The sequence below is a fragment of the Musa acuminata genome, chromosome BXJ2-8 (genome assembly GCF_036884655.1).
Source record: "Musa acuminata AAA Group cultivar baxijiao chromosome BXJ2-8, Cavendish_Baxijiao_AAA, whole genome shotgun sequence".
NCBI classification, from domain to species: Eukaryota; Viridiplantae; Streptophyta; class Magnoliopsida; order Zingiberales; family Musaceae; genus Musa; species Musa acuminata.
The window spans coordinates 38,700,028-38,712,136 of NC_088345.1; the positions used below are offsets into that span (position 1 = coordinate 38,700,028).

Here is a 12,109-nt window from a genome sequence, read left to right on the forward strand (position 1 = left end):
GATCATACTGAACCAATTCTTCCTCCAAGGTAAAGTTTTTAACCTTATTTCTCCCCCCAAACTTAATATCCTCAAAGAATGTAGCAATACCCATCTAAAAAATATTTTTTGATTTGAGATCATAAAATTTATACCCCTTAGATCGCTCAGAATAATCAATAAAGTAACTACTCACTGTTCGGGGTTCTAATTTCTTTTCATTATGCCTTGCCTTAACTGGACAACCCCATATGCGAAAGTGTCTTAGACTAGGCTTTCTCCCAGTCCAAAGCTTATAAAGTGTTTTTGCAGTTGCTTTAGTTAGTACTTTGTTAAGAATGTAAGCTGTAGTCTTTATTGCTTTTCCACAAAATGACTCTAGCAAAGTAAATTGAGAAATCATACTTCTTACCATGTCCTTAAGTGTGCGATTTCGTCTTTTAACTACACCATTCATGCTAGGTGACCCTGACATTATATACTGAGGGATAATTATATACTCCTCTAGGTACAGAGTAAATGGTTCTGAACGTTGTTCACCTGAGCCATCATTTCTATCGTAATACTCCCCTCTATGGTCAAATCTGATACTTTTTTACCATTTTGTTGAGTTGATTTTTAAATTCAACTTTAAATGATTTGAACACATAAAAAAACTGAGATTTTTCATGTATTAAATATATGTATCCATATCTAGAGTAATCGTCTATGAATGATATAAAGTATTATTGATCATTCAATGAAGGTGTAGGAAATGACCCACAAATATTTGTATGTATCAATTCTAAGACATACGTAGCTCTATATGCATCTGAACTCTTAGGTTTGGTTTGTTTACCTTTAATGCATTCAACACAAACATCTAAACCCGATAAGTCAATAAGATCAAGAATCCCTTTTGACATAAGTCTTTTAATTCTATTTCTAGAGATGTGATCTAAATGTTTACGTCATAATACACCTGAATTTTTAATTTTATGTTTAATACCTCATAATTCCACATTCAGGGATTTATGATAGGACGCTATAGTATCAAGTAAATATAGATTGTCATAAGCCATAAGTGAACCAGTTCCGATCACATTTGAATTTAAAGATAAAGTAAACTGATTATTTCTAAATGAACAAGAATAACTAGATTTGTCCAAATAAGAAACATAAATTAAATTTTATCTAAATGATGGTACAATAAAAGTTCATTTTAAATCTAAATAGTATCTAGTATACAATAACTATCTAAATGTGCATATAGCTTCCATATTTATTGATTTTCTATCTTCCACATAAATGCATTCATCAGCATCATTGGGCTTTCGGTAGCTCAGGCAACCTTGCATTGAAACACTGATGTTAGTAGTTGCACCGGAGTTTAACCACCAAGTTTTCTATGTACTAAAGTTAAATTAACTTCAGAAGCAGAGTGCTTGTTTCCTCCTTATCGTTTTAAAAAAAATATTATTTTATTTTGACAAGAAAATCTTTGGCCTTGGTAATCCCTTCAGATACTGCACCCCTAAAGGCATTCGAAATACCACGCTTAATGATCATGAGACTCATGCAATTAGACATTTCTCACTTCTCATATAGTCTCCTTTCATCATGAGTACTATTTTCTGTAAGAGAAGCGGGTTGGTCTTCCCTTAGTACAAGGTCCAGATCCATGCAGCCCAAAATGATCAAAATGTCTTTCTTCTAATCCTTAAAGTTGGTTTCGTTTAAAGTTGGTACTGAATTGAGGCTAATAGATATTGTTGCGAGAACCTAAACAAGAGTACAATAGACGATCATAAATTATGCTCATATATATTATCATAAACTTAAGTAAATTCAAATAATGATATAACTCATCTCAAGATACTAAGTGCAACATTAATTTCTTATTTTTGGACTTCAATATTAATTGCTAGTGATAGTCTTATTGTAATGATTAAATACTGAAAATAAAGCATGTCAAATGATAAATCCATTTTTGGATTGATTTATTATTCATATGTATAATTTTATAATTGTCACATGTTTATCATTACAGGCCTATAGAATCTACTAGTCATTAACCTTCTTTTTGAGTAGAATTACCACATGAATTCCACATGAGAGGTCACTTTGATAATTTCATGCATCAAATTACACAATCTAATATCAAACAATTATATAATCACTAATTAAATTTGAACTATATTGATCTTAACCTTAATATATTGATTCAAACATTTGCTACATGTAACCTATTTGATTTATGTCAAAAATCAACTTTATTAAACCAATATTATGTTTAAACCAACTATTATTAATTAAATTTACTTAGATAAACTGAAAGACGTACTGCAGCGATGAGGTTTATGAGTTGCAGCGTGAAAATGATCAATAATAGAAGCTCTAATACAATGTGTTGTGCATACTATAAAGAGGAAAAGACACAAAGAAAAAAAAACTGCATGTGTTCGTGTATACTGTGAAGCATATTACAACATGATTACATAAAAAGGAAAAAAACATCTCAAATTGTGAAGCATGTTACAACATGATTACATAAAATTATCATCTTCTCGGATCATAATAAAACTGAATCATGCTAAAATAATGATGAAAAACATACTTTAAATGCATAAAAAATAAGTCTAGATGTTTAGTAATAATTGTAGGATGACTATGATACTATGTATTGATTAATTTAACACATCAAATATACTTTATATACGCAAAGATGAATTTTAGAATATTTTCATAAAACTTATTAAATTCATAATAATATACATGAAATCCTATAATAATTATGAAACATATTAATATGAAAATGTACCTGATGAATTCATACGAGTATTTTGGCTTAATTAGTGAATTAGCCTTCCAATTGTAGAGTATCTCTAGAAATATTTTATTTCTCTTTGACGGGTAAAGAGAAATATAAAAAATTGATACTGAAATCGGGGACCATAACCCTATTTATAGAAATATCTTAGGATATTTCATATTCCTAACTTACCTCATCACCAAGTTAGAAATGTAATTGATGGTATCCACATAATTAATTTTCATAATAATTATGCTCCTTAGTTAAATAATGACTTTATTTTAATTAGATCACTTTAATTTTGATTAATTAAAATAATGACTTAATATATTTAATTATATACCTTAAAAATTCTAACGATCGCTTCACTCACAAACTAGCTCATAGCAAAATGAAAAAAAAGAGATAGGTAGTTGACTATCAAATTAAGAGTATTTTATATATTAGATAAAAAAATACTATTAGAAAATCTGAAAATGAGAGATATTTTTTTCTATTAAAGCTATTTATAGAGAAAATAAGAACTAAATTGCATCTAGTTTGAGGAATATTGATGTTGAGTACAGTGCAAATATGACGTGATCATTAGCATATGCCATGTCTTAATTATATCAAGTGGTATGATAATTACTATGACCATGACCTATTTATCCGTGCTTATATTGTGTCAATCATGTATAATCCATATATATGAAAATTATGCACTTATGTCTCAGTCATGATAACTAACCCAAATTAATTTGACGTACTTATGTCTTCGTATTGAGTCGTTTTTAGCCTTGTTTGATGTTAAGATAATTAACCAAATGCTAAAATGACTGTTTAGAGAAATAAAGAGAGATTATAAATCATTGTTGATAGTACCATCCGATAATGACAAATCTAAATTAATCAACATCATCATCATCATCATCATCAATAACAACAATAACAAAAGTCTATCGAACATCACCCCCTCTCCATACCAAACCTTTGAAGCTCTTGCTTAACAAGAAAGACAGTAATTGTTGACTGATGATCAAACTATAGTCTTGACATGCTTACCAATGACAGCAATTTTCTTCATGTGTGACATCAACGTTACGTATGAATGACTGACTCCACTTGGTATAACTATAGCTATAGCTATGGATGTATTAAGTGTGCTTTGATCAACTTAGGATTTCCTCAATCTCATTAAGACCATTCAAATTAGACTTATCAATGTGTATATCATAATTTATTTATTCTCAATAAAACCATAAATTATTATTATTATTATTATTCCTTTCTTATAATTTTAAGGATAAATTATTGAGAAAAGTTCTTCTTTTTAGATTTTTCATGAGAAGTATATCCTAATTTCAGAATTTTCTGCCTGTGCATTTTTTTCCCCTAATTTCTAAAATACTTTCATCCACCTACCACTTTTATTATACTATAATATTTTATTTTTTCTGATAGTGTTGAAAATACTGCAATATGGTGTAAAAATATTATAACTAAAATATGAAGCGATTCACAAGAAAAGGGAAGAAAAGAGAAAAAAAGATATATAATTGATTATAAAATCAATGAAATTTTAAGTATTAGGAAAAAAAAGCTGTTAGAAAATTTTAAAAATATGGGTCAAATATACGGAAAAAGCTCAAATAAAAGGGTTTTTCTTTCTTCGGAGAATTTGTCCGGCTCATGCCCTTGCACGCGACAAGCACGTGGATAGTGTATGGAGGGGGTACGATGGTCATTTTAACCTGCAATAAAATTACCAGTTAAGTGGTAGATTCTTGTTCGCTTGGCCACCGCCAGAAGCCTCCCTCCCTCCCTCCCTCCCTCCTTTCTCTCCGGTCACCGGCGGTGGCCGGACACCTTGGGGACCGTCACATGCTCCGCTTTTCCTCCATGCGTCACCACCGATCGCCACCACTTGGTGCCGCTCACCTCCTCTCACCATCTCGGTACACTTACCCCACCTTCCTTCCGCCACTCGTCTCCTTCAGCTCAGCTTCTACAACCTTTCCCCATCTTCTTCTTCTCTGAGATAAGAGTTTGACGGTCTACCAAACTCCAAAACCACCCAAGGATTGCGTCTTTCTTCTCCTGTGCTTCTTTATTGGCATGGGTTTCATCGTCGAATTTAGTACTTCGTGGGTGCCGATGCTTGTGATGATCTTTTACGGTGGCGTGTTCTTTTCCCGTCTTTTCAGAGGATCGTTGCGGCGGTGGAAGGGACTTTCTCCGCTTCTTGGATGGTTCTTGTTGATGCTTTGCTTGTCGATTGTGTTTGGCACATCGGTCGACGATGCTTGTGGTTTCTGCGCGGATGATTCGCCCCGGGATGTCTGCTCCGGGTTTTCTGCTTCCTTGTGGTTCCCTTCCACCCTGATGGGTTTTGGCTTCCGGGGAGAGGACAGCTGTCGAGGACCTGGTTTTGTAGCTCGGGCGGGCGGCTCCGGCTCGGAGTGGCGACCGGCCAATGTCGCAGCTTTCAAGATGGCCGATGGGGGCGTCGTTTCATGTCGTCTGGTGGATACCGTGGGCGCGACAGATGATGACGGGCTGAGCTCCGGTGGGGAGAATAGCGCCGCGGATGATGTCGCGTCGTGTGTAGCTCCGCTTGTTCCCGATGCTTGGATGAGGACGTCGAGTGGGATCGCTGCCGACCTCGATTCCGGCATTCTCAATGGCTCTTCGTCTCTGAATGTGGAGGTCAGTCCTCCTCTTCTGGAATGGGGGGAAAATACTTTGTACACCCCTTCGATTGCGTTATTGACAGTGAAGAACACCTACAAGAATGGTGATTTGCATGTTCACGAACCCTTTAGTCCCGACCCCCAGTACTACGCCTTTGGTTTCAGAAGGCTGACACTGGCACCTGGTGAATCTGCTTCCATTGCCTTCGTTTTCTTGCCAAGATGGTTGGGTTCATCATCAGCACATCTCGTCTTGCAGACGAGCTTCGGGGGATTCATAATTCAAGCTAGAGGAGTGGCTGTCGAGTCCCCTTACAAGATAGAGCCTGTGATAGGAATTGGTGTTCCTTCCAGGAGAAGGCTGAGTAGGAACTTCTCGTTATACAATCCGTTTACTGATGCCCTTCATGTGGAGGAAGTGAGTGCATGGGTTTCCTTATCTGGACATTCCAACCAATCTGTGCATGTTGTTTGTGGAATGGATCCATTGCAGCACTCATCAGCTAAGTCCGATTACCTTTTATCTGATGCTGAATGGTTCAGAGTGGAGAGTAGTAAGTCGGGAATCAGATGGCTAGACATTAGACCCCACAAGCAATGGAAAGTGTCTGCTCACAAGACTGAGCCAATCCTAGAGATGAGATTGTGGCCTTATGCAGAAGGAATGATTCTTGGGGCTATCTGTTTAAAAATGCAAAGTTCCACACAAGATAGAACGAGTACTGTTGTTCTTCCCCTTGAGCTAGAAGTGCATCGGCACACAAATTACAGCGATTTAAGTGGTTCAGTTTCTGTAGATATTGAGTCTTGTGGGACCTGCAATGGAAGGCAGACAGTCCTCATCATCTCTTTAACAAATGATGGGGAAGACCTACTTAGTTTGGTTAATGTTAGTGAGATTACAAAGAGATCAAAGCTTTTCAAAGTCAGATACAACAAAGGGTTATTACTTTTTCCTGGGACTTTCACAAGAATAGCTTTGATTAGTTACTCTTGTTCCATTACTCCACAGTACCTTCTCCCTGACATTCCTACTGAAGTTATGGAATGTAAACTACTAATAGAAACAAATGATTCTGTCAGCCCAGTAATCAAGATTCCATGCCTGGACTTGGTATATGCTAATTCTAATAATGAACATGGCTCAGGCATCAATGTGTCAGATAGCTCATATATTAGCGGGCTATCGCGTAACGAGGAGGGAAAACATACATATGCAATAGCAGGATGTTCACAAAGCCTTGCTGATGCATCATTTCCCATGAAGGTAATTTTGCTTTTCTTGTTCCATGTGACTTTCTATTTTCTTGGTGTTCTTTTATATAATTTTTAATACAGAATTACGGATATTTGCAGTTACCTCATTTGTACTTTGTTTTCCTTCTCATTTATCAGATACTGAATGAGGATTTTTTTTGCATAGGTTATTTGTTGGAAATTTTGTTCCTTGTCAACTAATCAACCACCTTACTCTTTCTTGTTTTTACATATATCATTGCACCTTTTTTTTCTTGCTATAGTTGTGTGGGAAAAAACTTTTGCTTTCTTGTACTTCGACCACCATATATTTTGAGTACTATTTAATGTGTAGCTTTTAGACACGTTTTAACTGGAAGAAAGAAAAAGAATAATAAGATAAGAGAAGCGAAACAGAACAAAAGGTGCCCTGCATGTCTTACCTCTTCGCCAAAGCAAAACCTGACAACTAAAAGAAAAGGATGTTTGGAGATTGGAACAATTAGCATGTTATTATTAGTGTTTTATCTACTTAATGGGTTATTACTGCCGTATATTGATTTGCATCTCTGCCTTCCTCACCTCTTATCATTGGTAACATGCATTATGCATTTTTTAGCTGGAGTAATGCCTATGTGGAAGAATACCTGCATGGTTTAACCAGTCCCTATACTTAATGCTTATATGGATTGCACAGGAAGTACTACAAGCTTGTCTTGTGTGGGTTTATCGCAGTATGTCTTCTTTCCTGTCAGACAACTTTTGCTTTAAGGTGAAGATGACTGGCTGCAAGACAATGGTTTGCTTGCCATAGCTGTGTTCCTTTTTCATCAGGCACAAAGAATTTACTCACCTTACCGAGTAGTTACTTTGAGAAGACAGTGCTCCCAAGGTGATAAACATGGTCTCAGTAGATGGTCCCATGTTTTGGCCCCCTGATTACAATACATCTTCAAACAGTGTTCTATTCAAATGAGTATTTTAAGATAAACTAAAATTTGAGGTAAAATGTTCTTGAAGATCATGCCTATGGGTGTTCTTGTTGATTATGCTGTGATTTTTTGTGGCAAATCATCATTGATTCATTATTCTACTACTGATAGCCTCTCTGCTACATACTAGACCATCAAATTATTATTAGGATTTTGTCATATTTAAACCGCTTTTTCAGTGACTGTTAATATGTTCTTTCCAACACCTGCAACAACAATGGTGTCATACTCTATCGCCATCGGTGTCATAAGGTTTTCTAATTATATTTTACAAAAAAGAGCTATTTAATATAATTCTTAGTAACCCTTGGTCTCTGATCAAGATTCGGGGCATGTGTTTTAATTGAGAATTGAACTTTGATCAAATTGACATTTTTGTGATTGGCCACTACATCACAAACAAGATCTTAGTATTTTGGATTCTTTTTAAAGAAGATTTCAGTAAAATACAATTTCATTAGTTACATACTATGCTTGATTATCAAATATTGTTTGAGAATCACACTGGAATCCTTGACTTGCTTTTAGAGCAGCTAATGAGAACTTCTCATATTGTATGCCATATGATTGATTATCTTGGTATATTGCTATATAGCTTCCTGTTCTTTTTTTCTTTTCAATTTTCTTGTACTTATGTAGGTTGTATTTTACTACTTGCAGCCAAAACTCATGGAAGCATTTAAAGCAGATGAGCTGATACTTAGAAACTGGAGATCCCAAGGCCGTGTACCTGATGTTTCTGTCCTTGAAGAACATGAGCTGACGTTTCCAGTTGTTCCAGTTGGCACCCATTTCTCGAAGTGGATCTCTGTACACAATCCTAGCCAACAAGCTGTTATAATGCAATTTGTGCTGAACTCAGGGGAAGTTGTCGACAAGTGCGCATCTGCTGATGAACTACACGAGCATACATTCTTCAGTAGGGTTTCTGAGATTGACTCTGTAGAAACTAGGATAGGATTCTCAATGTCCAATTCAGCAGTAACAGAGGCCTTTGTACATCCTTGTGACAGTGCATTGTTTGGGCCAGTTGTCTTTCGTCCCTTGAATAGATGTATGTGGAGAAGCTCAGGTTTGATACGGAATAATCTTTCTGGTGTAGAATGGTTTCCTATTCGAGCATTTGGTGGGTCACATTTACTCATCCTTCTGGAGGATTCTGAACCAGTCTGGAAGCTGGAATTCAACTTTCACTTGCCAACTAACAGGCCCTCTGCAGATCTTTTTTCCCATATTGAGAACACTAGTTCTTTATGCAATCATCGGTTGTCCAAGGAGATTTATGCCAAAAATATAGGTGAACTTCCTCTTCAGGTGAAGAAAATAAAAATTTCGGGAACTGATTGTGCTTTGGATGGGTTTATGGTACACAGATGCAAAGGTTTTGCTCTAGAACCAGGGGAATCAATGAAACTGCTAATTTCATATGAAGCAGACTTTTATACAGATATTGTTTACAGGGATCTCGAGCTAGCATTTGCTACTGGCATCTTTGTGATACCTATGAAGGCAAGCCTTCCAGTTCAAATGCTCAACCTTTGCAGGAAAACATTTTCCCGGACAGTGCATTGGAAAGTGCCTCTACTCATATTTGCTGCTGTATCTATATTTCTGTTGCTGACCCGCATTATTCCACACTCCTTTTTACTGGATACTGAAGAATATTATGTCAATGTTGATGACACCATAAATGCCACGAACAAGGCAGGAAAAACTTCTTGTCTTCACCATAGCACAAAATTCTCCAGGTCAGTTAGACTAATTCCTATTTGTTATTTTGAGGGATAGATTACTTCATGACTTCTATACAATGCAGATCATCTGATGAAGATGAGAACCCTAAATCTGAATTTGTCGATGAGCATCAGATATGTCAGAATGTTGTTCTTGACAGTCCTAAAAAGAGGCAAGACAAGCAAGATTTTGTGCATCAGAAGGAAATCACGTTCTCACCGCCGGCATTAACAACAAAACCTGTAGAAGTATTTGACAAGCACAATTTGTTAGAAGCTCCACAAAGTGGTAGTCTCACTATAAGAGTTGTTAAGGAAAAAGGGAGAAGAAGAAAGAGGAGGACCATCGGAACCGGATTAGCAGCAAAACTGGAAGTTGCTGGTGGTCAGAGTGGGAATTCTACACCAACGTCACCGTTGTCCCCAAATGTCTCGACTCCAAAGCAACCATGGTGTCTTTCTCCTGAAAGCGACAGCATTCTAAATGCTGGATTATCGTCAGAACAGAAGCATCAGAGGACACATGATGCAGTAGACACTTTGGGGACGAGAGTATCAGAAACCGAGAAGCACTACGAAAGGTCTTCGATGATGCCTAGTCGAAAGCAGTATCCGATAACTCCAAAATTGACTGGGAAGCAAACTACATCACCTTCTGTTGATTTTCTGCAATCTGTCTCGAATGAACCTTTTGTGCCTGCTTCAAGTGTCTCGGACGCACATTCTCCAATTGCACCACATGCTCGTGCTCCAGGACCCAGGAGCCACAAGAACAAATCCATAGAAATGGAGATGGGAAATGATGGGGTTGGAAAAGAGTACACCTATGACATATGGGGAGATCATTTTTCAGATAGTTTCATGATTAGGAAACCCAGGATGGTTGATGCTTCGGAAGGTGACTCACAGAGTTTCTTTGCAAGAGATCCTCTGTCCCTGATGATGATGCCATCAACATGGTATGTATCTCCTGGGCAAAAGTTATCTGATACTGTTAAGTTGCCATGATCAAATAAATTAGGAAAGTTCTTTCACATCCTCTCTATCTCTCTCAAACCCTGCTTTCTATATTACTATCAATCTTTTACCTTCCATAGCTTTTGAATGGAGAAGAATAGAGCTGACAAATCACTTACATTGTTTAGTTTCTTGGTAATTCCTCCCTTTATAATTTGGAAAATCTTACAACCACATTGCTTCCGGCTAAATCCCCCAAACCATAAATAGGTACCAACAACTTTTTTTTTTTGTTTGACATTAAGTTACACAATGATATTAGAGTATGGGTCAATTCGTTACGATTATATTATAAGATCCGACTTTAAATAATTGAGACTTTACGGTTTTATTATTGTTAAGGTATATTTATATTTTGTCCATTCATAGGTTAGCAAAATTGGTATGTTTAATTATGTGTAAGAATAGATAAAACTGCAATTTTCAGAATGACTTTGCAGAACAGATAATTCTAATCTCAGTGTTTATATATACATGAGATCAAGGAATTTGATGTTGATAGCTTTAGCTTGATCAAACAAGTCTGAAGGGAAAACTCATTGCGAGGATGTGTAGCTGTAGCTCTACCTCAGTTCTGATCACAGTCAGTAAGAATAAGATCGCAAGAACAGAACGCTCAACTGGTAAGCAATCTGAACGCTCGACTCTGCTGGCCCTGGAGAAAGACGCATAGGTTCTGCTCACCGTCGGTGCTAATAAGAAAAGCGAAATATCTACCATTCGAACTCTCTGGGTATCACTTTGACACAAACTGATGAGCCATAAGAAAAATCCTCGACGGGTAAGCTTACCTTCAAGTCGGAGAGAAATGGTCCATGTTCCGCTGGCCGCAGCAACCAATCAGAACTTCCGCAGCGCTGCAATTACCTCCTCATTGCCAGCGTAAAGACTCGAGCTAATGTGATTAGAAAATGTTTATATGAGTTTTATAGGGGATATATTATCGGTTAATCATCTGCGGAGCCTATCGAATGCTCTTAGGTTCTTCAAAATTGATGGATCTCATTATTGCTAGCAAAATTTACTAACCAATTAATAAAATAAATTTAAACAAATAAAAACACTTTACATATTACTATAAATATAAATACATGGTTTAGGGATACTATTTGAATTTAGGATGATTGTCCCTCTTTTTTGATTATTTTTCAGGATGATATCTTCTTTTTATAATTCCCAAACATATTTTAAAATCTCAAAAATACCCTCCAAAAGCTGTCATGTATATATACTCAATCTAAAATTTGTGGGTTAGTTTTCATCCACAAAAACAATGTATAGTGCTTTAAAAACACTCTATAATATTTTTTGTTTCAAAAACAATGTGACGTCAATATTTAGTTCAAAAATATTATATAATATTTTTTATCTTAAAAATATTTAAAATAAAAAACTATAGAGTGTTTTTGAATTGGTCTTACAATATTTTGTGGATAAAAACCAACCCACAAAACACTATAAACAATTGATGAAATTTCTTTTTGAATTTGATGGAAAAAAATAATTTTCAAAAGATATTTTTGGAATATTAAAAATAAAATATGACTGTTTCAAAATTATAAAAGAATCATCTGATAAATGCTTCAAACAATATTTTCCCAGAAAACAGCCAATTTATATGCAGACATTTCTTGAATCCTCCACCACGAATCTTTTTCTTTGGCAGCGCACATAATGTGCAAACTAGCG

General features: G+C 36.0%; 1 protein-coding gene across 2 annotated transcripts; it reads left to right on the top strand.

Moving 5' to 3' along the window:
• The first annotated feature begins 4,566 nt into the window (after window positions 1-4,566).
• Window positions 4,567-10,437, top strand: LOC135619440 (uncharacterized). Of its 2 annotated transcripts, XM_065121451.1 has the most exons (4): window positions 4,573-4,707; window positions 4,957-6,709; window positions 8,331-9,418; window positions 9,487-10,437. In XM_065121451.1, the coding sequence occupies exons 1-4, from the start codon at window positions 4,634-4,636 to the stop codon at window positions 10,409-10,411; spliced, it is 3,840 nt and encodes a 1,279-aa protein (XP_064977523.1). In that variant the 5' UTR covers window positions 4,573-4,633; the 3' UTR covers window positions 10,412-10,437. The 2 variants fall into 2 exon arrangements, with proteins under 2 accessions (XP_064977522.1, XP_064977523.1); XM_065121450.1 differs by having other exon boundaries at window positions 4,567-6,709.
• Window positions 10,438-12,109: the final 1,672 nt, after the last annotated feature.